Consider the following 26,601-nt stretch of genomic DNA (forward strand, 5'->3'; position numbering starts at 1 on the left):
CTCACATGGAACATTTTAAATAAATGAGTAGAATTCTTGCGAACATGTGCGGTGGCGGTTTAGCAAAAGGAAAGCTTGAAAGGCGTCCTTTTGGGCATGTTAGCTTCTGCGTATATTTTGAAGCACACTTTTATTGCAGCGATAGCACACTGAAGCAAGCACCTATATTCTAACTAGAAGTGCCGCACCCCATGATGCGACTATATTATCAAATAACTTTAAAAATGAGCATATTCAGGTTTAGCAGTAAAGGATCACGTACTTGCAGCTGCAATAATTACCAAAGTACCTAATATTATCTATTTCCGAATACTATGTCTGGACAAAATTTGACTACGAGTAATTGTAGTTCAACTGGAAAGGCCTTGCTCTTTGATCGACACAGTGCGCTTCTACGCACCATTCCGATGTTTATGTCCACTGTTACAGCGGTGAAATTTGGTTCGTTTAGCTGAAGTCTCATGTTCAGTCACGGACAGCCACCTTGGTGAAATATTGGAAAACTGCTTCAAAAATATTGAATTCAAATCGTTGACCGAATCAACTGAGAGAATATTCAGGGACTGCACGCTACTTAATGGTTTATATTGACGCATGTACCTATTTATCCTTTTCTGAGTGACTGTATTTCGCCCACTAATTTCGCCCGCCTAATCGCCCAGCGCATGACGCACTTGCGTAATTGGAACCTACTGGAATGTTATCGATGATTCTATGCGTTGTCTGTTGCCACCGCAGCTTGTGTAATCTGATTGTATGAGCCACACGAATCGTGCAGTACTTTCTGCGTGTAGCGATTACTCTGGAACCTTCGATGGCTCATGTGTAAAAGCCGATGCGATGGACCCGGAGATCATAATTTCGACAAGCGCCGACTGTGTTCGCCGCTATCGCTTTTATTTAAGTGTAGGCTCTTTTTAGGGCACAGGTTCACCCAATCAAAAGCCACTTTCGTCATTCACTGTTTCGCTGCTTTTTTCATCGTCACTACACGTGACAAATTAATATCCATATGGTTTCCGATGTGAGCTTAGTCAGGGCTTGTGGCCAACGTTTTCTGTGCTTTCATGCACACATTTTTTTCCACGCTATTGTGTCTACTGCAGAATAACATGACTTCCCTCATTGAACTACATGGTAAGCCTGCTCTAAAACACAAAGGTAAAAATGCTCCTATGGTATCATATTTCGTTGCGAATAGATGTAACCGTTTTTTTTTGCGTATTGGTTGGGCAAAATGAGGTTATGTGTAGTGTGGCCGTTTTTTAATGCTCTAATTATTTTTCCTCGTTAAGTGTTTATAATTTTACGATTTATTATACATTTATCAGACTTTGAAAAAGCGATGTTTGGTTCAGACGAGTCATTTTATTTTGCCAGGCTACACGTCAGTCATATTTTAGGACATGTGTTATTTGTATGGCAGCGAACAAATAGCAGGAAATTAACGTTTTAGTGGTTGGCAGTCTTTTCGTTCCTTCTTTATAGAAATATTATTAAAGAATCTACCTTGCAAGAAAAAACTGCTGTAACTAGCTTTTTGAAAACCCACGTAGAAAGTTCCTTATGGAGCCGTCAATGCGGCCTACCGTGATGACAATGCACTCGCAGCCGAGTCAGCTGATTTCATATGATGCAGAGTGTTGTGCCTGACACATGCGCTGCTCCAGAGCTCATTGCAAAACAATAGAGCTATTGAAAAGGAGAAGGAAGGTAATGATACTATTAAGATCAGGGAAGTTATTACGTTGTTCAATGCCGGACACAGAATTGTTCTCAGTAGATTTAATATCTCTTTCAATATTAATTTAAATCCAAGTGGCGTTGTTTGGGGAAATGAGTCAAGGTGGAGAAACAACAAATACAAGTAAGTGTTCTACTGTTTTATTGTAGCGCACACAGAACGATACGTCCTAGCTTGGAGTTCATATTCTTCTCAAGAGAAAAAAACAGAATCCAGGTAAGGATTTATGGGCTCTGGGCTTGCTGGCTTACCTGAAATAAAAAAGAAAAGCAACAGTCAGTGACACTTTCGGGGATGTAAATCAATATCTGATGCAATAAATTTGAAAATTTAGTGAGCAAAGTGGGGTAAGAATAAAATAAGCCATATTCGTGAGCCATCCCCACCTACACCCTCCATGGCAGTACAACTTCAATAAAAAGAAACACGGGGTCTGTACAAGCAGCCTTCGGCGCCAAACCTGGGTGAGATAAATATACCATGGCCATGAAGTAGGCCGCCCATTTGGTCGTGAGCTTCTGACACGGCATTTACGAATTTCTAATCCCTGCTAAACAAGCAGCGTTCCCTGCTGAACAGCAACAAATTGAAATGTAACCAATAATGCCTTTCGGAAGCTTTTGTCAATGAGCCAGCATACTGTTAGCAGTCGATAACATGTGACAAAACTACAATGAGTTGCGATAGCATGCCGGGTACAGTGATGACCCACTCAAATGATCACAAGCCATTCCTGATCACGCATTGCTGTGTACGCAAGTTAAAGTGCGAGCGCGTAACAAAAGGGGTAAGAATGTAATCAGCCATATTAATGAGCCATATTCAAGCTCTCATGCAATATGGTTTACAAAAGAACTGCTGCATATTAAACGAGATGGTATTTTAGCGCAAGAAATGGAAACTGAAGATTGTTACTGATAGACAGAAGAGAAAAGGAAAGGCGGCGCTACACAGCAAACTTATGCAGGCAATCAACAGTTTCAGGCAAACGCCTCTCACGCTGTTCTACATCTGCTTTTCCTGGCATGGAACGGTTCATTGCGGCCAAGTCATGCACCGACGTCATTGGCTCAAGTCTATATTTCGGTACTTTTCGTACCACTTTGGCGATATCTTCCTGGACCTACCTTCCTTTTCTGTTTTTTTTTTTTTTTTGGCGCTGCAATACCGTGTCGTTTAGCAAACACCAACTCGCCCAACAAAAAAGTTATTGTATTGCATATTAGCCACATCTTTCTGGCTGCCTGGTTACAATGCTTCGCTCAGCGAGCCACGCACCGATGGTCTGAAATGTTTAACTAAAACCGGACAGCTTTTCTGTTGCAGAGTATTCTGACTGTGCCGATTACTTACACGAAAGTTGTGGGAACAAACAAACCACAATAGTACAAACCCTTTCACCTGACTACGGATACATAAGCACCTTGGCCTTCCGTGCTATCTACTGGTATTGTCATCGTGAATCCGTGATGTACGAAAAGTAACCGTCCAATTGCTCTTTGCGCACTTGCTCTACACACATCGTCCACTGTAACAATTTTCGCGTGCCACCGTTTGGCGGCACCAATCAGCCTGCTTCCAATGTACGTCGGTTGCTTGTTCGCTATAATTTTTCAAATTGGCCTTTTTTCTATCCTTAAACCTACGAATGCCTCAGGTTCAGCTCACTTGCTGTTGTTGCGGGCCATGTGTCGTCATCGTTCCCCTAGAAAGCGCAATATCCAGACTGTGCTAACTTATTAGACAATATTTAGGCTCCTTCTGCACTTCATCTTTATATATATTTTTCCTCACACGCAGCGGTCTTCCACTTACGTCAAAAGTTGCTTAATTTTTCTTTTCTGAACAGTGTACACATGCGTTTTTCGATACTAGAGCTTCAATGCCCTTTATGCTTCTTTCTAACCGTGCAAGCTAACATCGAACGTACACACAATTCAGCCGCGAGCTGCGTGCACTGCTCTAGCACTCTTTTTTTGTTTTAATGCACGGTTTGCCATGCCGCATATAATTCTTGCATAAATGCGCGAAGGTCTTCTTTGTGATTGCGCTGCATCAATGGCCTGAGGAATGTTTCGCCCATAATTAACCATTGGTAGTTGGTCCTCTGGTCTATCTATATTCTCGCACCACTATGCACTATCTCTCTTGTGGGCTTTGTCTCTGGACATAGTCACGGCAGATGGCAAGAATCCGCTAAAGCCGTGGGGGCCGGAAACTCCGAGCACTTCAGAGGGTATTCAGGCGCTGCGCCCCAAGCCCTTGTTGCCGAAACGGCAAGTATCATCGAACACCAACGTTTCCTATGGTGTCTAAGCGCGATATCTGCACATTTCTTCCTCCACAGTTCAAGTTACTCGATGTGAGTGACATGTTACCGAATAAGTGAAAAGAATAAGCGATGCCACAGAGCTGATTTGTTATACTAGAAACACATTACGCCAACAGACAATATATCCTACAATAGGTCTACAAGCAATTACCTGGTTCTGGAACAGTTCACTTGTCCTGTGCTTTCCTCCTATTCACTGTCTGTTCACTTCAAGTCAAATTGTAGTTTGTTTGAGAACAGTGTGTAAATAAAATAGTTGTACTGACGTTATGCAGAAAATAGGCTTGCGGGGTCCTCACCCCCTAAAAGCTAGCACTCGCATACCGTGATGGCAGCAGAAGTTATAGAACGATTACATGACACAGGGCTAGTACTTCATATTCTAAGAACAAGAAAATGTGACAATGCTAGTGGTATATTTGGAAGAAATGGTAATCTGTAGTGGTATACTTGGTCACCGAACGGCGTCCGTGATGCAGGTGTGCGCCATATTTTTTTCCTTACACATGTTGTATGATTTCTGATGTTTAGTGAGAAGCCAATGCCTCCAGAGATTGGCTTCTAAATATGTATAAAGCGACGTATGTCCTTTTCGGCCAGCTTTAATGACAAGGGATCAATGTGGTCATGTGCCTTCGTCACTTAAAGTAGCAAAGAACGAGGCTCGGTTTGTGCGCCTAATCCCGGGTTAGTTATTGCACATCGCGAGTTTTTCTGCAAGAGAACATGTTTATATATATATTAGACTGAATTGTTGTTGCCGATACGATGCGGCAGGTGTGAAGTGTGTAAGAAGAAATTTGCTGTGCTCCATGTCCCTAATTTATTCAGTGCAGCGTTTGGTTTGTTAAATAATTTTTTTAGCGGCTGTCCAGGTCGTTACTACTAACAAAACGTGCAGCTTATTGGTTGTCCTCATTCTTATAGAAAAGACAATTTCCACTAGAATTTTCCAGAAATAATTGCCTGGACCATGTGAGTGGATAAGAAAGAGATCTGTCCCTCTATTTTGCCTATTGTTCTCGGTAATTGCGTAGAAATTATATCAGGTTTGGTACCATTGAGCTCATAAAATAGGATACGTCGATTGATTGGCCAGTTGCCTGCTCCAAGGTCCACCTACTACGAGAGATAAGTGGCTGAAATGAGGTTTCACATACGCTACAGTGGGGTTAATTTACACTAGCTAACACTCTAAAGGTTGAATCAGGTATATATGCAGAAATCATTAGAAAGCGGAGGAAAGGACCACCGCTGTGATATCTAAATTGTGAAACATTGCGCGTACATCAGGAAAGCTGTAATCTACGACAATATGTCTTGCTGTACACCGTATTTCTCTTTTGTTTATAATGCTACGTTTCGACTAGAGAAGGCTATGAACTTGCTTGGTGCTACCCTTGGTTACATTGCCTGACGGCTTTGTGTAGTTGTGCCCCACACGGGCACTGACCAAGCTCTGAGTAAACTTAATGTCAAGGACGAGTACGTTACTCCTGCGTACGCCTGGATTCTAATACCCACATTCTTAAGCGCTATGTCTAATGCAGTCGTGCTTTCAATTGTAGGCAACCTCTTTCCGACTCGCAAAAATAACCTTTACATTTCAAGTCCTATTTTCGCATGACGAATTCCAGCACGCACTCTCTCAGCAATCACTGCTCGGTTCCCTTGAGGCTGCTTCAATGTAAATTTTGTAAGGGCGCCAGCCGGTTGCTTCTCTGCACAGATTCGCCGTGCAAACGGATTCACTTAAGGCTGGCATCACTGCCAGACTTCCGTCTTCTCGACCCTTCTACTGAAGTGATATTCAGTTAGTGCATCGCAAGAATGACCTAGGTTGATTTCTTTTGGTGTTTTCAGGCTTCTGTGGTGCATAAATTGTCTCGGTGCACTTCTTTCATTCCGAGCCACATTTGTGCTCTTCACATAAAAACTGACACCCACTCGGTGCTTCGGCAGAGATAATATCGTCTTTGCAATACTGAAAGTTGTATACTACCGAACGAATAGACAACATGCTTAGCGGACAAACACATTGTTTGTTTGCCTCTCCCGCGATCCAGTGTCGAGCTAAGAAATGGCTCTACTTGGCTTCAGTGTCGATCGCAGCAGGCACCTGAAACGAATCCATTACATAGACATACTTCCGCTGCAGAGCACAAATGACGGTCTTCGTTGCTTACGAAATGCCGAGTTTTCCTAATCTTTATATATATCCTTGAGGCAATGGCACGTTGGCATGGATCATGTGGATTGCTCTAAGACCACTTCCGTTATAAAGTGTATGGGTAACATGGGCTTAACTGCTTCATTTTGACGTTGCGATGCGCCGACTACATTCAAACATGTGGTGGATTCTCCCCTGCCTGAGTTAATATGACCGCGTTTTGGGACGCCATTACTCTGTTTTCACTACGGAAATTATGACAGAACTTTAACACCCGAAATTTATGTCTTGATGGAGACTACTAATTGAGCGGAATGTTCCAACGTGAATGATGCAGATGAGTGAAGCAGTTTCTTCTGCTGGCACACTCGCGGTAAACATGTTGAGTGAGACAGAGCAACAAACGATGCATTCCGACTACCCCTACCATTAATTTATATACGGGTTCATTTCTTAGGCATAAGAAACATAATTTTTTCGCCTTACGCAATCACAGCCTCAAGAAACTTTGCAATATATCACCAATTTTTACGCAGCATTGCATTACCACCAATTTTTACGCGACTGTGCTAAGGTCTGCTGCATTTTATTTTTGAGGTACGCAAGTCGAATTATATCGTAACGTACATCATATTATACATACGTCAATATAAATGTGCCAGCGTAATGTTCGTTTCGCGCCGCGTATATCTGCCATATTTGGTTGCGGCCGCACTCTTTCACAATCAGATATATGCATACAATACAATATTTCTCATGCCTCCCACGTGCATGAGTATTTGATACAAAAATATGGCTGAATTTGACTTTACACCTGCGTCACACGCTTTGCTTTTTCAACTCCATAAATGCAAAATGTAGCGGAAAAAGAACTCACAGTAGTAGATCGGCGGACAATCACCGCCGTAGCAGGAGACGTAGAAAAAGGCACAGCGAGTTCCCCGCGGGCAGGTCGTCCTCTGTAGGAAGCCGACAGAAAGCATTATATTCCCAACAATGGTATATATTTAGACATCCTGCCTTAGCTACCGAAGGGCACGTGCTCGCGGACAAGTGGCCGGATTTGTCCCTCTTAGTACTATGACGGGGCTCCCATGAAAGATCCGGTGCCAAATTGTTAAGCTAAACTTTAATTTCTCCTTCAACCTTGAGAGCATTTATCACTGCCTCTGGATTCAGCAATAACTGTTAGCCAATTGATGTATCATAAGGAAAGAAGAAATAAATTGAACAAATCTTGCCCCACACGTATATGTATTGCCTAACAGTCCGGCAACATCTAGTTTGGTTATAAAAAGGTTAGAAACACCTAAGTTTGTTTTGCGATTTCAAGCATTCAGCATCGTCTTCATATTGCAAAGGTGTGTGCCCAGTTGGAACAAGTAACTGAATTAATAATCGTGAAACATCTACTAAGCTTTACTCAACATAACTGACACGTCAGAGCCAGGCAGCTCCCTTACAGGGTAAGTTAACGAGAGGTGAGGCGGTGCAACGTTCAGTTCTCCCTAATGGCTAGGACTCCCTTGAACATTTACTATCCAAGTAGCTCCCGAAAACTTGTTGATGCTTTTGGTCTTTCATTGAGCGTGCGACCACTACGAAACTAGCCATCTTTGCTAATATATTACCCTCTCCAAGGCGATGGCACAGCCGGCGTAAATTCGGTGCAGAATAACTTCCAGTACTCTGCTACAACACAGCACTAATTCAACAGGGTGATCAGTGTCGTAGGAGCGCTCTTCGAGCTTTTTAGCTTCCCCCAATGAAACATTCGCGAAATAATTCAGGGATGATGCCGCGGTACACTTCAGTAAAGACATGCAACATTTATTTTTCGCAAATGTAGAAGCATCATACCAATAAATAGCATTTCTTGGTTTATATTTGCTACGCGATACTACATATACTAGACAATACAAAAATGGTTTTATAGTGGCAAGGTCTTAGAGAACACTGCTCTGCCCATTTGTTTCTGCTGTATAACAAGGAAAGCACATGCATTACCCAAGTCAACATCTTCAATTGCGCCTGTATATTTACTACACACGCCAGCCTAACCTTCGTGCAAGTCTGCCAACCTTCTCAGCAACCTGCACTAATGTACCCACAACAGCCCAGAAGAAAGCAAAACTGCCACTATATGCAGCTTTTCAAAGCAAGAAATACAATAACTAAAAGAAATTTGTGTTTTGAAACCCTTTTTTCTTTCGCTTTGCAGCTAATCTTGTTGCCACATAAGAACAGATTCTGCCACATAGAATTTTGCCACATAAGAACAAAAAATAAATGGCGAAGTTTATTTACCCCGCACTTTTTCTCTTGAAGTTGGGAGGGAGAATATACTGGACGGGCCGCACTGGTCCTGTGATGACGATTCGGTCTGGGAAATCCAAAGGAGTAAGCATCGTTGATGTAGGAGCGCGGAGAATCACCAAGCTGTTCTCGGTTGTTGCGTTCGAACGGGAAACCTATGAGGTCCTCTTCAAAATAATACTTGGCGCATACTGAAAAAAAAATATAGCGAATTGAAAGAATGTGATTTACCCAGAGCAAGAGGTCTCCTGCATGTGCCATGTTATAGCCGAGTTATATAGTGTGTTTAAATCGTCCTGAAGAGAGGAAATATTAGCAGCATTCTTTCTGGGAAACACTACCCGCAGAACAGGTAGTGTTTCCCAGAAAGAATGAGGCTAATATTTTCTCTCTTCAAGACGATTTCAACACACTGCATACCTTGGGCACTATAACGTAAAACTATTACAATATGTTTCTATTCCAATTTCCTGACGTCAAATTTGCGTAATCACCGACGCAAGCACCGGGCGGTGACCCGCAGGGCTGTCTGAACAGACCAATCAAACGCTCTCCTCGTTCATAGGAGGTCACTTTTGTTTGCTTGAAAAACGAATAACATTGCCTACACTGAACGGCTTGTCGTATCTAATTGGCTGACAAGAGGCGAGGAGAACGCTCAAGTGGAGAGGGATTCACTGGGGCAGAGCCAGAGCACTGAAACTCGATAACCGGATGAAGAGGACGGTGCCGGCGTCTGCGAATGGTCGGCTTTCCCTTACTTAGCTTGTGGTGGCTGGTCGAAAATCGCGGCGGCATGCAAGGGAAGCTTAAGAATGACGCTAAAACGGACCCTCAGCAAAGAAGAGTTGGCAGAATGAGGTAGTAAACGTGCCGAGTGTGCTTGAAAACGTTACACGGTCACGCAAGAAGTTTTATTATACGCAAATACACCGACGCTCTCCGGCAGGTGCGAGTAGCCAGCGTCTCAGCGATCGGCGGCAGCCATCTTTTATTCCTTTCGGAACGGGGCAGTCTGCGGCTATTCCGAAAAAAATTCAGTTTTGTTCGGCATATTAATGTATCTTTTTCGCGTACACGTCATTTTGACGTGGTGAGGTCTTGCGGTTTTGTGACGTCGCGTGACAGGCAGGTGAAGTGGGTGCAGCCCGAAAACTTTTTACCCATGGCCGAGGGCTAATGGCGAAAAGGGGTCGAATCAGAAATAACTGTTTTTCTTTGTTCTGTCAAATCATGCATAATCAGTGTGTACACATCATATCAGATGGGGAGGTATTGCGGTTTTCGCGACGTCGCGTGACAGACAGGTGAAGTGGGGGTAGGTCGAAAAAAGTTTTTGACCAATCGCGGAGGGCTGATAGCAGAATTGGAATAGAAACGTTTGGAATAGTTTTACGTTATAGCGCCCCTTGACTATAAAATGGCACATGCAACTATACGTCAAAAAATGCAAATCGATGCAAATATCCCGTACTAATGAAGCTTGTCCTGTCTATTCACATGATAATATTCGTTGAGAGAGCGCAAGAAACTACAAATATCTCGGCGTCTGTAGAACCTATAACTTATCTTGGAAGAACCACATCGACTTTATAACGAGCAAAGCTAATCTCACACTTCGATATGTTCGCACAAATTTCTCGTTCGCACCATTATCGCACAAATAATTGTTATACACCACATATCTTCGTCCAAAGTTAGAATATGCATCATCAGTATGGAACCCACATCATGCCGTCCCAACTAACTGCCTTGAAAGCGTCCAGAACCACTCGCTCGGTTTATACTAATTACCATCGTACAGCAAGCCTAACAAAAATAAAGACTACACTAAACCTACCTTCGCTGTTAACCCCCTCGAGGCAATCACGTCTATGCTTATTTTATAAGATTTACTGCCAAAACGCCCCGCTTCGCTCGGCGTGGATCAATCCAGCACAATTCATTTCCTCGTTCTAACGCACTAACACATTCGCAATAATTTTTCCCCGAAACATGTAACGAATGAAACGGTCAGCCAGCATCTATTGTTAGTATAAGTAATCTTGTTCGATTTAGAGATGCTTTAGTTAAGCACATATAAATCATGAAACTAAAAAAGACATTTGCAACTTAACTATGCATGTATTGATCTAACATTCCTAATTTGTGAATTGAAAAGTGTATCATCAGATTTTATGGGGAACTACCACTATTGATTTTATTATGATGTGTAAATTAGTGAGCTGGCATAATTTCTAGTTGTTACTTATACTGCGTCTTTCCTGTATAACCGTGCTTTTAAACTCGTTTATGTACCCCTCTCGTCTATATTGTGTACTTACTCAATGGGTACTATAAATGAATAAATAAATAAATACTTACAGAACCAATTCTCTTGATAGGGTTACCGAACTCGGGATTGCTGTCTTTCTTGCGCCTTACGAATTTGTGCTAACCATGAAGATAGTCATTGGTAGAAGAGGTGCTAAGTAATTGACACTTTTAATTGTACAAACATTGCAGAAAATAGTAAGTACGCGAGAAATGTGCCTATCTCGGTCTATGGCCAAATCACTCAAGGGTATTATGGAGCTTATAAAAAATGAAAACGAAGAAAACGAAACGAAAAAGCGCATACGAGGTCCAAAGAAACGTTCGCCAGTAATAATATATCAAAAAAATCACATTGTAGTTTATATTTATTGCCTTGGATACAGGCGATGACTGAAAAGCAGGACTGCGAGGTTAGTCTAGTTGTGATGATTATTACACATTCACATGAAGACAGTGCTTTCGTGAATAAAACCACACCGCGCACTTCAGCATTACTCAATCATGCTTACAAAATTTTTGCAATCGCAAGGAATATGATTCGAAACACTCCTGCACCAGCCCTGATACTGAACTTCAGGCTTGCATTCTGCACATGGCTTCGTGCGCAGCGCAGTACCTTGGCAGATTTCAACCGGTGTGCTGGCACCGTGAATAAATTCCTGCGTCAGCGGTGTTTTGATACACATTATGTGAGCTATCAGAATGGCCTGCTGAAGCGATGCACGAGCGCGCAAGAGTTGTTTCCGCCAAATAAGGTACAATACGCCATGCAAGGGCAAATACATTTGTCTCCTTTCCTTTTGAGTTATATTAGGAGTATTTCAGGGAGTTTGCGATTTCAGCAATGATAGAAGCGAAGATTTGGCCAATTCCTCGTGGAAATAAAACTATCTGACCGCGAAATCACTAGCACACATGTTATATTATCCTGCAGTACGAGACCATCCAAAATTTAATTTTTAAAGTAATCAAGCAGAACAAGTGGACTGGAGTTGTACAATGTAGGATCAAAATGTCTGGTTTCGTACGATAATTTTTCAATACACGGCGTCAATGCATTGCGTAGTCTGACAGTCTCCAGCGCGGCGAGTCTCTGCATGTGAAATTAAGGAGGACAGTTTTAACGAGCTGACAGAACATTAAATATAATGATAGGTAGCATTCTCTGGTGAGTCCCTCTAAAATTCTATAAGAAACCAGAAAGTTCCTTTCTCAATAGAGGGCGAAAATGCGCTGTTTAAACCTATTCTACGTTTGCGCGGTTGATAGCTGCCATCCGATCTACAGGGACAAACGACCCATTGTCCGCGATAGCAATGGGAGCGCCGGCGTAAAGCATTCTACGAACCTGTCTGCTTTCGCTGTTCCCCATACGCCACGCCTAAGAAGGAGAAGTTAAACCGAAGCCATCCGTATTTCAGCCTATACTAATAGGGCGATAGCAAACAGTATGGGACGCTCCAGAAAAAACACGACCAATGAGGTGGAAGGTGACCAAAGCAGACACAAAAAGAGATGATGGGCCTCTCGTGTGTTATCCCACACGCACGCCCACCTGTCTTTCCACGGGCCGCCATTACCGCCTTGGTTATGCCGTGCCGGGCATCGCGCACACCATTTAAGCGGTACATTCCTGAACGAGAACTATCGAAGGTACGCGTAGTATTATAGGGCGCATGGCGTGGTGTGGAATGTAAATGTTCCGCAATGTAAATTCGTTCATTTCTGTGCTGCTACTACTCAAGCATACAGAAATAAGAAACGCATAAATGTCAGCATATCCCCCCCCCCCCTCTAGCAGCATTCTACAAAAACACATGTCGCACCGCACCGTCCGCCATATGTAGGAAAGTTAACGCTCCGAGATGTCCCGCTTAAATTTTACTTTCATGGTTTCCACAACACTATTCTGGAATGTGGGCTTTACGCGAACTGAAAGAAGCGGCAGCCCTTAGACGCTTGTTCTGGACCATTTTCCTTTTTTCATTCGCAATATGAATGTGAACGCAAGAGTAACTTCATATCACAATTGAGTGGCGACGATAAAACAAATTAGGTCATCAGTTTATAAGTCAAGATCATTTATGAATTTCTATTCTGCGGTTAAGAATAAAAAAAAAATACACACTCGATTAAGTAAAGAAAAGCTGTTTAAATTACAAACAAAAGGGTTTCGCCCTTAAATGATGAACTGAACACGTGGCATCCTTCATTTTTTGAAGCGATAGCTAAACTGATGTTGAATAACCCCGCTGCGATTCAGTTTGAATATTGCCCCTTTCATTCCTCCAGCAAATAAAGACCCTTTTCATTTCATTTCCATATAAACTCCTAAATCGTATCACCGATATATGTTATGCCTTAGTATCTTTATTAGAGAACGAAAGCCACTTTTATAGAAGCGTTTTAAAGCCGGACATGCACATTTGTTGCACTGTCTGATTTTACTGCGCTGTTTGAACTTCTGAGCCGACCAAAAATCAAGAAATCTTAATAGTATGCAGTATTCAGGGTGTTTTTTTCTATTTGCACCAAAGTTTTAAAATAACAAAAATATAAATCACGGTAACGTTACGTTTACCATGTGAGTGTATGGATTTGCAGCCTCTAGATATAGAATGATTTCCGCAATTACGTGCGTTATTAGCCTAGTTACGGTAAACAACTTTCTAATTAACAACAATAGGTGGCTACAATAAATGAGTACTCTGGGGCCCGTCCTCAGCACTACCTATCCCGACGATCAAATTTTGAATATTGGTCTATCATGTGGGAGCTAGGCGAAGAATTAGTCACCCTTGGTAGGGTCATTGAAATCCAAAGTGACTGGAAAAAGAGCGTCTCTCGCGTAGATGTAGCCGCCCCTCCCCCCTCCCGCCCTCCTTCGTCACGTCTTCGAGGTCACCGCCGGTCCGGCCCCACGAGCAGCTTGCATTATCTACTTGCTGTCTGCAGCGCTGGCTTAGCGCTTCAGTGCCGGAGGGCCCACAAATTTACTTCGTCGTGCCGTTGGGCACGACGTGTCCACTTCCACCGATGAAATGCCGTTTAAGGCTTTTTGATGAGAATGACGTTTAGTCGAAATTGACTTTTTCCGGGAAAGCTGTCTCGAACAAGCGCTTACGAGTTGTGTAAATAAAAACGCGTGAACTAAAACAGATAGTTACATAACTCACCAAGGGAAGGAAAAAAAAGGATTACCATATGGTTGACTCTACCGACTCACATCTAAGCGCCCAAAGAGTGGAGTCGGCACTATAGCGGCAATGTGGCGCCAAACGGAATGACTAAGTAAATTCGGCGGCCCACTGGCACTGAAGCACTAGGCCAATGCCGCACACAGCAGCGTTGGCCTAGTAGATAACGCAAGCTGCTCGCAGGGCCGGACCGGCGGTGACTTCGGAGACTTCATGAAAGGCGGGGGGTGGCGATATCGACGACGCATATGCTCTTTCGCCAGCCAGTTTCGGTTTGAAGGAGCCTGTCAAAGGGAACTAATTGTGCACGTAGCTCCCACACAAACTCCGCTATAAGAAATGTGATCGTCGGGATAGGTACTGTCGAGAACGGGCCCAAGGTACTCATTAGCTGTAGCTACGCCTTGTTGATAATGATAAAGTTAACCTTCAAGATAGCCTTGAATTGGTAGAGGTCATCTCGAGTGACAAAAGCGGCCTTTCTTGGTCTCGCTCATGGACGGAAATCTGCCAATAACCAGATCGAAGGTCGATGGACGAAAAGTATTTGGCACCGTGAAGACAATCAAGAACGCCGTCGATTCGTGGTAAAGGGTAAACATCCTTTTTAGTAATCTGGTTGAGATGGCAGTAATCAACGCAGAAACGCCACGAGCCATCTTCCTTTTTGACGAGCACGACCGGTAACGCCCAAGGACTCGACGAGTGCTCAACAATACCTGTGGAAACTATCTTGTTTACTTTCTGCTGAATAACTTGCCGCGCTGCCGTGGACACGCGATATGGTTGGCGGTGAAGCGGAACTGCATCACCAGTGTTTATCCGATGCTTAATAAGGGACGTCTGACCAAGTGGTCGATTGTCAGGGTCAAATATGTCGTGGTAGGAAAGCAAAATGTGATATAGGGCGGCTGCTTGGTCAGGTGCGAGGTCCAGAGCGACCATGTGACGTAATGGGTCGTCGAGTTTCAAGGCACCTTGCAGGTAATCAGGAGGATCTTGAGACGCGTCCGCTGCAAAAGCAGTGACGGGGTCGTCTGTCACTGACCGGAGCGTGGCCACCGCTATGCCTTCAGGTAACACTTGCTTCGTCCAGCCAAAATTGACAACGGCGAGATACATGCGATTAGCGGCAAGGGTTACGACGGAGTGTGGCACAGAGATGTCGCGCGCCAGGAGGACATCACGAATAGGTGCGACGACATAATCGCCATGAGGCATGGTCGCCGTTGAGGCCAATTCGATGAAGGTTAGGGTTTTGGAAGTGGGCGAACAAACGCTGTAGTCCAGAGGGTGTTCAGTTGTTCGGGGCGAACGTCTGAAAGAAGAGGAAGGTCGAGGCACAGCCTACCGATGGAACACTCGATGAGGGAAGAATGCGTCGTCAGAAAGTCGAGCCAGAAGATTAGGCCATGAGGGCAACTGGTCAGCACAGTAAACAGGACTGGAACTTGGCGGCCAGCAATCCCTATGCGAGCAGTGCACATACCCCTGACGGCAACAGTAACGCGGTTCGCGACGCGTACTGCGCGAGTGATCGCAGGTGCAAGAACTTTTTTGAGGTGACGACATAGGCTAGCGCTCATTATGGACATTTGGGCGGAACAACATCTACGTCTACTTCGATTAGGTTCGTGTTGGTGAGGGGCGTCAATTGAGGATTTGGACAGGACGAACGTGATGCAGCACTACCTGTAAGATCTGTATGGCCTAGTTTTCCGTCCTGGATGGTCAATAATTGATCAGCGACGAATATCGGCGTGGCTGGGGAGATGGGGACCGACGGCGCTGAGGTGACGGTGAGCGAGCAGGACGACCGATTTCGTCGGATACGTCAGAGGTAGGAGGCATACGGCGAGGCGAGTAACGGCGCGGGTAGCCATATGGTTGAGGAGACGGGGAAAAGGAGCTCTAATACGGCGACGTCCAAGAGGTGCGGCAGTGGCGAGCGACGTGGGCTATACCGTGGTAACGGAAGCAAATGGGCTTGTCGTGGGCCACTCGGCCTGGCTGCGGTATCTGCGATGAGAATACAGATCGCCTTGAGGCGGAGCAGTCTGCACCGGTCGGGCGTCAGGTCGGGAGATGAAGCAGGCAACAGGAAAACTTGGATTGCAAATTCTTGCCGGACAAGTGCCTGAATAAGGGAGATCGCTGGGGCTGGTTGGTTAATGGTGGGTTCAAGTGGGCCTGAATGGAACGGCGCAGGACTTGTAGCCTCGAGTTCCCGGCGAACATTACGTGTGACGCGCTCATTAAAAAGGGGGGGGGGGAGCGGTAAGGTCAACGCAAGACGACGTCGGAGCCGTGTTAGAGAGCCGGGAGAACTGTGGAATGAAGCTGCGGCTTTTGGCGAGCTCGAAGCGGCGGCATTTCTTGACAATGACGTCGATGGTGGACACATTGTTGAAGACCAAGAAATTGAAGGCGTCGTCAGCGATCCCTTTAAGTACGTGGCCGTCTTTGTCAACCTCATTCATTTTCTCGTCGACTTTCCGGCAAAGAGCGAGCACGTCTTGTATGTATGAGACATACGATTCAGTAGAAGACTGAACTCGCGTAACAAGCTCTTTTCTAGCAGCCAGCTGAAGACCGGTGGGATTTCCAAAGAGGTCGACGAGCTTTTCCTTGAAAGCATCCCAGCTTGAGATCTTGTCCTCGTGTGTCCGGAACCAGACACGAGGATTTCCGCCCAAGTAAACTAGGACATTGGCTAGCATCATCTTAGGGTCCCAGTGGTTGTTTTAGCTCACACAGTCATACAGGTTGAGCCAGTCCTCTACGTCGACATTATTTTGGCCGGAGAATATGCCAGGATCGCGGGGATTGGTAACCGTAACGTACGTTGTTGTCGGGTTCGCAGGAGTAGAAGTAGACAAGGTGTCATCACCGGGAGCCATGGCGGAAAGCAGGACAGTGCGGCCGCTGCAGAGCTCCGTGGCGAGGACGGTGAACGGCATCCTCCACCACAATGTTACGCGAAGGACGAGTCAGTAAGGCGAGCAACTATTTGCAGGTTATATTTACAACAGCAGTTGCCACGCTGACCGGTAAGATTCACAGCGCGAGCCTAGTTCGTTCTGATACCTCCTTTCTCGAGTGATGGCGCCCACGCGCCTTGTTCAAACAATCAAATATCACACGCGTGGAGCATTATTAGAACCTGATTTCAAACTGTTCCATACAATATTACTCTTGTGTTCAAAACGTCAAGCTATTCCTACAATCAATGGGTGTAGGTTTTTTTGGAGGATTTATATTTTCATATCCTAATTGATTTATTCAAGCTTATTATACTAATTTCTAAATTGTTAACTGCCTATGCATATTAATTCAATGGTGAAAACATTCCTTCGATATTGCTCAGTAAATTGCAAAAATGGCATGCGAGTGCCTTATCAAAAAAAGCAGTTTATGTTGATTATCTGGCTTTCTGTACGTTCAGCAAGCGCACAATATTCACCAAATCACGTGTTTTTGTGGTTAGCTTTAGTAGTCTCTGATGTTCACATACAAGATCACTACCCTTATTTTGTATATTGGCGGACAACGTTCTCTGGCAAAGAAGGGAATGCTACGGGGGCGTGGTAGCTACACATGTGTTACGGCGCCAAGTAGTCCGCCAGCGTTTGACAGTGCTTTTGCATGCTAGGAAAGGCGCTGAATCGACGCAGCTTCAGGTGTGGCGGCTTCGCGTTTGCCCAGACGCGGAAGGGCAAAGCCCCAAAATAAGTAAACTTCTACATTCAGTGGTGTGTTTTATGTTATTTAACTGTATACAATGAGGTACTTATGTTTTCTCTTCCCCACCTTAAACTAACCCGGATGAAAACATGGGACTCTCCTTAGAAGTGCTCTCAATTGTGCGCAGTTTGCCTTCGTAGCTTTCGCTTCATTGCCCAAAAAGTTGTCCGCGAGTATAGCGGTCATCGATCTTATATGAAAAACGAAAATTGTTGCTATATGTGCTTCGTGTATTGAGCAGACCAACAGGCCACCGGCTGGCGAAATGCCGCAGGGAACAGGATAAGGAAAGAAAGATAGGAGGGGAAGGGAAACAAAAAGATTAAACAACTATCGAAATCCGCATTCTACAAGAGTTCCTATGGTATGTTTAAAAGCTTGTAACGGTCTTACAAAGGTCCCTTCCCAGAAAGTATTTTTCTAACCTGCTTTAAGCAGCATTCTAGAACTTCTTCAAGTATTCATATCCGCCGGACATTAGCAAAGATATGCGAACTCCTAAACGGACTGCATGGAACTTTTAGTGCGTCTTTCCGACTATCATTTCGTCTTGGCGAATCGGACCAGGACGAATTTTTCTTCAACTCTGAGGCTTTTCTTTCAAGGAGCCCGTATGGGTTTGCTTTGTAGCAATTGCTACGAAAGGGTGGATGTCTGATTTTCCCTTTATTAATTACTCCTCTCCAACTTGCGGGTTTCCGCAGAACTACTACGTCAGAAGCAGACTTCTATCGCTTTTTTGGTAGCTGGGTTAATGGAATTCTCTAAACTTGCACATTTAATTCTTGTGTTCTTGAGGTGACAGAAACTGGCGCGCTTGTGTGTTCTCGCGTATTTGTGCTGCAGTGTACATGTTCTAAGCAATTTGACAAATCTTATGGAGATTTGTATTTGTTCATTTTTTCGTCCGTTTCTTATATATACGTGTGACTTTCTGGCCAGGCACCATTGTTGGCACGTGCCATAGTATGGACATCATAATCCTTACCAACACGCGGAAATTATCTGAAACAACTAGTTGGCGGTTGACACGACATGTAATTTCCGCATCTCTGCAACTCACCAATTGTGAACATGTGCCATTGTGCCGCGCGCCTTTTGACCAGCCCTTTGTTTTGGGTATGAGCCATTTTACGGAAATCACCATCATCATATTGAACACGCGGACACACTTCTTGGACGTTATATTACTGTAAATATGTGCCATAGCATTAAAATCATATAAATCATCAGTACCCCGCGATCATCTCAGACAGCTAGTTAGCGTTGTCACAATATGTGCCTCATGGTCCTTGTCCAATCCCCATTTATCGGTGTCCGCCACTATTTAGAAATCACCATAATCGACGAGCGCGCATGCGTGGCTGTTCCGACAATGTGGGTACGTTCTCTCGCATGCAAATCAACATTTTCATAGTCAGCACGCGCTCACGCTACTGGGTCGATCCGGCTTGGTGCTTATGTGTCTCAGTACGGAAATCAAGATTGTCATAAACACGCAACGATCATGTCAAGGAGCTAGTTGGCGTTCGCACAATATGTACCACCGGCTTGTTGTCTAATCCCTGGTTGTGAATTCGTGCAAAAATGTGGAAATCTTCATCATCCTACTCAAAAGGCAACACGCATAGTTCTTGTGTCTTCCGACTGTCCACGCAAATAACTGCAAGTTATACCAGTTGGCTTGCGGACCCTTGAAACATAGCGTATTATTGCACCACGTCTTATTGCGATATCAGTTATAGAGGCTTGAGGCATCTTTGCGTATTCACCGTTGCCGGAGTAGTGCTGTCACGGTATCAGCACGCATGTCTAGCTCATGCATGCAGGGTTATAATCAGTGTCTCAAAAGGAACTCATAGTGAAAGCGGTACCTGAACCGGCATTTGAGCGGGAAGGGAACCGAAGCCATTATTCTTGGAAGCCGCCTTGCCTGTGGTCTCTTTACAAGGCACAGCGTTGACGTGACGTTCGGGCCACTAGCCCTGAGGTATTTCTCCATGCCCCCATGCTCAGACGGAAGCAAACACGACAGCAGGCTTGAAGGAAACAGAACAGCAGGATGATACCGAGGCCGAGGAGAACAGCTTATTCCGCTATACTAATAGGTTTCTTTTTTTTTCCCTTGACGGCTAGCTTTTAAGCTGTCTGACCTGTTATTAATTAAACCGCACACGTGAAATGGGAAGGATGGAAATTTCCTCAGTCGTCTTCATGGTTTAAATGAAAAATGATTGTCCTGTAATATTTATAGCAACTTACATTTGCAAATAAACAAGAACTGCAGCTCTCCTACCACTGTTTTTCCACTTTCTCTTGCCGTTTTCACCTTGTTCTCGTTTTGCTCATCCTCTTAGATTTCCATCTCCCGCCTTCCCCCTGTTTTCACTCACGCACTCATACCTTCACGCACTGCTCCGTTGTCGTTGACTAATAATAATAACAATACTTTATTGATGACTTGAGAATCATACAGTGGAAGAATCTGGCCTTCCATAGCCGCAGTGTGCTGGAACGGCAGTGCCTGGCAAACAGCGACAGAGCCATCAGTAACACGTTGTTAGCTTGTAGAGAACAGTGAAGAAAAATAAAACACACAAACACATGAACAGGCTTCCGATCACGCATTAATGCGTCTAAGAGCCTTTCTGAGACCATATTTCGTCTTCACATCTTCTATGCTTTGAGGGAGTAAATTAAACATTGCTGGGACATAATAGTTACGGAGTCTTCGACCATATCTCGTCTTACAGCGGGGTGTAACGTAAGGATTCTTTGGTCTCAGGGAATGAACAGGCACATAAGGAATTTTACACTGGCTTATCCAAAAATGCTTTAAGATAACAGTTTCTAGCAGCAAAGAATTCAAATCAGGTAAAGACAAAGTTTTGAACACATCAGATTTGGGGGAGACATCGTAAGCAGCATGCTTCAGAATGCCACGAAGGACGGAGTTGATCCGGTTTACCAAATGTTAAGCGCCATGACCATATGTAGATATCTCATACCGGATTACACTCTAGCATAAGGCATGTACTACAAGCTTTCAGACAGATAATGGTATGTAAAATTTAATATTGTGCAAAACACAAGACACGGCGCGAAGTTTTTGACAATATATGCGAAATGAGAGTTCCAGGATAAATCACTGTCAAAAAAGACACCAAGGTATTTAATTGAGCAAGCTTATTGCACAGGGGCACACGAACAGGGATTGCAATGTGATATAATGGGGACGATAGGGTAACTTGCTTGACAGGGTTGTGGAAATAGATTAGTTGAGTTTTGGACGCATTGATATCGACTACATTATTCTGAAACCAGTCCATCACTTTTGTTGTTGCCATTTGCAAAGAGGAGATGGCGTCAGTGTAACTTCGAGCGTGTGAAACAAGAACAGTGTCATCAGCATACTGATATACTTTGACGTTCACAACATTAGATAAATCGTTAAAATATAAATTAAATAATAACGAACTTAAAATTGAACCTTGGGGGACGCCAGCTTTAATTTCGGTCAGGTTGCTACGAAATTTTCCAAAAGACACAAGTTGGTGCCTATGAGATAAGTTTTTTAGAAGCCGGAAAAACGCACCCCGAAAGCCTAGTAAAGAAAGTTTGGTTAGCAGTATACTATGGCAGACGCTGTCAAACGCTTTGCGAACGTCTAGAAACGGTGCACAAGCAATCTGATTGTGTTCAAACGCAGAGTTTAGTGTATCGGAAAAATATTCAAGCACCAACTGCGTACCCCGATTCGGCACAAAACCATACTGGCTAGGAGATAACACGCCATGATTGTTTAAAAAGCTGCTCATTGTCTTCAGCAGATGTTTTTCCAATATCTGCCCAATGCATGAAAGGATTGAAATAGGCCCGCAGTTTTCGATATTGTTGCGTGCGCCACATTTAAAAAGAGGAATGCCCAGCGCATTTTTCAGATTATCGGGAATGATACCAGTGGTAATAATATTGTTCAAAATGAGTAGTAGCACACCTTTTATTGCTTCGAAAGTTCTGCGCAGCTCTAACATTGAAATACCATCAATTCCTGGAAACTTACTTGGTTTTAGACTGAAAAGAATTGATTTGAGATCATGCTCCGAAAACATGGGAAGAAGGGCGGATTCTGAAATACTAGTTTGCAATGTGCAAATATCTGGATGAGGTCTCGCTACACCAGACACTCTTGAAAAAAATGAGTTAAAATCATTAGTGGTTGCAGTATCATTTGAAGAAAAATGAGACATCAGATCAACATGGCGATTAGCGTTTGCATCACCACCTCTAAGATTGTTAATTAGGGACCATGTTTTCCTGTTGTCACAACGAGCGGCCGTGAATTTTGCTCGTAAGTTATTACGTTTTGCTAGACGTATCATAGCATTGACCTTATTTCGAAGCTCTTTGAATCGAAGCCGCAAAGCAGTACAATTAGGACTTCTCTTTGTTTGAACCCATAATACACCTTTTGCTTGTATTGCCGCGAGTATTTCTGTCGACATCCATTTTTGGTCCAAGTTACGTTGTTTGACTTTACAGACCCGTGTAGCTGCAAGCGGAAATCGGTGAACAGTGTTACAAAGTTGTCATAGGCGTCGCCTGGAGGAACAGTCATCAAAAAGTTATGCCAGTCGTGATTCATTACACATTTGTCGAAAGCCAAGGGGTCAACAATTGAGATTTGTTTGACTTCGTTTGGAGTGACCAAGTTGGTAGTGTCATCTGTTAGAGAGCAGCAGACCATGTAATGATCAGCAAGTTTCGTTGTAATAACGGCAGATTTGACACTTAAGTTAGGTACACGTATATTTATATGATCTATGCAAGATGTGACAAGATGACCAGCAAGGAATTCTTCGCGTGTAGGTTCACAGATCGTGTTTTGCAAGCCCCATTTGGAGATGACGCCCTAATAATTGCTAACTGTCGTTGCTGAATGGCGTACGGTATCTATGTTGACATGCCCAATTAGGCAAACATGGTCCATTGACGACATCGAGGCCAGGGCGACATCAAGTTCAACCAAACTGGTTAAAGCTACAAAAGACGCCCGCCAGCCTACACAGTGATCGGAAAGAGGTGTTCTGTAGACAGGAAGAATGAAAGACTCGGGCTATAGGTACCTTTGACGTATTCCTCCAACTTTTTTGAAGGTACGTTAGAGGGATTCAGCCTTGTTTTTATGAATGCACATCCGGCTTACCTTGTTTGTTTTGTCATGATTCACTTTGAGGTGCTTGAAGTTTCACGCTGGACAGCTAAATGCATGCTTTGCTCGTGCCAAGGCACATTCCGTGTGTTCCGATGCAGCATGCCTCACTGGGGTAGTGCCGGTACATATTGATGTTTTTAAACACCGTGTAGTACTCAGCTTAGTTTACGTTGAAACTAATTAAATGCCTCTATATCTTCATAAAACAACAGTTCATGGCAACATTACAGTGTTTGAGGCTACGGAATAATTGTCTATGGTCAATATTTGCTTATATTGTGAATGGACAAAATTCAATTTTACATTCCTAACTAGAATAGACATGTTACGATATTTCGTCATAGAATAATACAGGCTTTTTGAACCGCTAAGAGTAGACTAGTTTGTGGTTCATAATTGATCTATGTGGTGATCACAACTTTTGCCCAATATGTGTAATACTGTTCTGTACTTGCAGTGCATTACATGTGTTGTGTATTTTGGCTGTTCGAAATATCTGACTTTATGTATGCGTGCGTGGACTGAACTAATGCACAGAACTTTGCGACTCATGTACTGTTGGACTGTACATTTTTTATTCATCTAGTGTTCTACTGAATGCCATATTTCGTGTCCCTATTCTCCCTTTTTACGCAAATTTGTTTCCTTTGCCAAGTGACATGGAGTAGCCGGTGCCACCATAACGGCGCCAACCTCTCCTAATATTCATTTCAATTAAAAAAAAAAGCAGACTAGAAACTCCCGGCTCGAAACGTGAAACTCAAAAGAACATTACGTGAGATCGTTTTAACAGAAAACATGGCTTGCTATCAAGCCTTCATTATATCCTGTTATATTTAAATAAACTACCGTACCATGATTTCAGGTAAACACTGTGTATAAGTCGAAAAGAAAAAAATCTCTCCGGCGCCTAATCCTTCGTTTATGTCAGTTCTAGAGACCTTAGTGTCAGTGGGGTATGTCTTACATTCTGTCACCTAGAACGTATGTTACTGCTCTACAAGAATGACGTTTACTGACCTCCGAGTTGATTTCGCACTCCACGCTATCTTTTATTAGGCGTGATCTATTTGCATTGCTGTTACCTGTAACAATGCTTGCAAAGAACGGCTATTACACATTTGTGCTAGGTTTAAATATATTTTGTTTTGTCGTGATATGTTCTGGTAATCTGTGATTTGCCTTTTGATTGACAGCTGGTGCTCTTCAAGCAGTCTGTGCATGCCTGTACGTTGTAACTGCTACACTTTCTGTAATAACTATTTAATTTTTATCATTATTTATTGAAAAGAGCATGTTATCAGGAAATATGCTTGTTACAATTGCGCACACAGCATCTCTAAGCCCTACAAATCTCATTAGCTTCTATAAAAGTGTCTTGCTCTTATACTTTGAAAGTGTCTTGCTCTTATACCTTGAACTAGCCGGAGAAAACATTGATGTTAAACAGAAGGACAATAACAGATTCTTTGAAAAGTGGGCGAATAGCCCTTTGCAACCTCATGCAGATATGAAGAATTTTTTTTTTGGCACGCACGGGGCTTGCCTGTAAGATGCATATCAACATGTAGGCACGACTACGGTAAAATATGTCTATTTTAGGGACTGATAATCAACCGCAGGACACTTTGTATAAAACTGTATTACAAATCGAATGTAGTAAAGAAAAGTACTGGAAAAATTAGTGTCGCCTGAAGTAACGACACATAGCTTAATCTTTTTGAGAACACAACCACAACGTACGCGCACTCCCGGACACATACTAACTATACAAAACGAATCGACCCAAGGAATCAATGCTTCCGGTTGGCGAGCAGCTTTTGTCGTGCAGTCAAGGGCTGCTGCACTTAGCTGAAGAGTACGGGATGGGGGCCGAATCCGCCCAGATGCGCTACGTGGCGCTACTCTTTCAATAATACTAGAAAGGCATTCACTCAGTTAGCGTAGGTAAGGCACACGTTCCGCAAGCATTTGGATTTAAAGTTATCAGGAGCGTCCGCAGGTAAGCAGTCATGATAATCAATATGCGTTTACAGTATTGGTGGAGAAAGAGCAGGGAAGAGATGGATACGATGGAATGCGTTAGAGGCATAGGTCGCGGTGCCAGCTGGATAGAGCAGTTTTTGAGAAGCGTAAAAGATGTCCAGGAGATAGATGCAGAAAATACTAGAACGGAAAGCATCTAGGCCATACCTGAATAGTTCAAGAAGGAGGGTGAATATTTCTCCCTGCCCCGTTTGAAGGGGTACACCAAGAAATCATCAATATCATCATCATCGTCATCATATGGAAGTAGCGATACGTTAATGGTAGAAAAACGTGAGGAAAAAGCGTAAAGCAATGCTCATTCAATCTCGTAATACAGCTGCTTGTCTTGGCAATAAATTCTAAAACCATTTTGTAAGAATAAACTAATGCACCAATGACACCGCCTAACAATAAAAAGGGAGAAAGAATGCAATAATGAGAACTCACCTGTACTGAAGAATAATATCTCAAAAATAGCCGTTTTCGTTAAGAGAATCATATTAAATTCAACCTTGCCTTGGAATAGCGCGGTCTATTCGCATTAAAGAATCCGGTAAAGTTTAGCTGCAAGGTTGTAAACCTTAAAGGTTACAGAAACACCTTAGGCAGAAGCATGCTGCTCTAACATTGAAGAAGACGCAGTACATTTATATCTTACTCAGAAACGTGAAACCTACCACGAAAAGAGGCATTGTGTCATTGGAGTGGACGTGCAGTAAGAAAACAATGCATGTGTTTTAGAGGGCAGGCGTATCTGTACGGGTGTGCGTGCATTGTCTGAAAAAGGGTAGCAGTATTACGTTGCTTCCGACTTGCAATCGCACTGCATAAGACACAGACGTTTGTTTCTTGCTATTGTAACTGGCGGCAAGACTACAGAAAGTGGTCTCGCGGCACTGAGCAAAAAAGTTTTCGTCCAGATGCGCAGAAATGTTTAGTACGCAAGCATTCTTTGGCGAGTACCCCAGAAAAGTCAGTCCATCCCGTGACGCTTTATATCAGCAAATTATTATGCATAATTGGTCAAGTTATTACGTGTAACTATTATAAAAGTGTAATCGCAGATGGTTAGCACCATTAGAGGGGGAAAAGGTACTTCTCAAAGAGATTAGAATCATGGACCGCAGCGTACGTAAGCATTATTTGGCGAGCACCCCAGAAACATCTCACTGTCCCGTGATGCTTTATATCTACAAGATTAATGTATAACGGGTAAATTTAAGACACAGAATGGTTATAGTATTGCAATAGTAAGTGACTGGTAACGTTAGAAATAAAATACTTCTGACCTCGATTCGAAGTGGACAACAGCCTGGCAGGCAGATGCCTGTGTAAGCCTCATTACATTTATCGAAGTGAAAGTTGTCTCGGCCTCAGTTTACATCACACCTTGATGAAGTCAGGAGGACAGTAAGAAGGTTCTCTCAATTTCCTTAGTTTCCTACACTCCTAGAATAATGCGCAAGCATTCTTTGGTGAATACCCAAGAAAATATCTCTTTCCCGTGACGTCTTATATCTGCCAAATGAATGCAAAATA

At 43.5% G+C, this 26,601-nt stretch overlaps 1 protein-coding gene across 2 annotated transcripts; it reads right to left on the bottom strand.

The window, feature by feature from the left end:
• Positions 1-1,868: 1,868 nt before the first annotated feature.
• Positions 1,869-25,738, bottom strand: LOC129385785 (uncharacterized). 2 transcript variants are annotated; one of them, XM_055072898.2, is made up of 4 exons: positions 25,510-25,738; positions 8,554-8,753; positions 7,124-7,205; positions 1,869-1,995 (listed from the first exon to the last, which is right to left on the bottom strand). In XM_055072898.2, the coding sequence occupies exons 1-4, from the start codon at positions 25,559-25,561 to the stop codon at positions 1,937-1,939; spliced, it is 393 nt and encodes a 130-aa protein (XP_054928873.2). In that variant the 5' UTR covers positions 25,562-25,738; the 3' UTR covers positions 1,869-1,936. The 2 variants fall into 2 exon arrangements, 1 of the variants encoding a protein (XP_054928873.2); XR_011895393.1 differs by lacking the exon at positions 1,869-1,995 and adding an exon at positions 5,156-5,198.
• Positions 25,739-26,601: the final 863 nt, after the last annotated feature.

Source organism: Dermacentor andersoni, chromosome 7 (assembly GCF_023375885.2).
Source record: "Dermacentor andersoni chromosome 7, qqDerAnde1_hic_scaffold, whole genome shotgun sequence".
NCBI classification, from domain to species: Eukaryota; Metazoa; Arthropoda; class Arachnida; order Ixodida; family Ixodidae; genus Dermacentor; species Dermacentor andersoni.

Coding starts and splice junctions, on each gene's coding strand:
- LOC129385785 (XM_055072898.2), bottom strand. CDS start 25,561: ATGATTCTCTTAACGAAAACGGCTATTTTTGAGATATTATTCTTCAGT. Junction 8,754..25,509: donor GATATTATTCTTCAGTACAG/GTGAGTTCTCAT, acceptor TTTTTTTTTCAG/TATGCGCCAAGTATTATTTT. Junction 7,206..8,553: donor TTCAAGAGAAAAAGTGCGGG/GTAAATAAACTT, acceptor GGCTTCCTACAG/AGGACGACCTGCCCGCGGGG.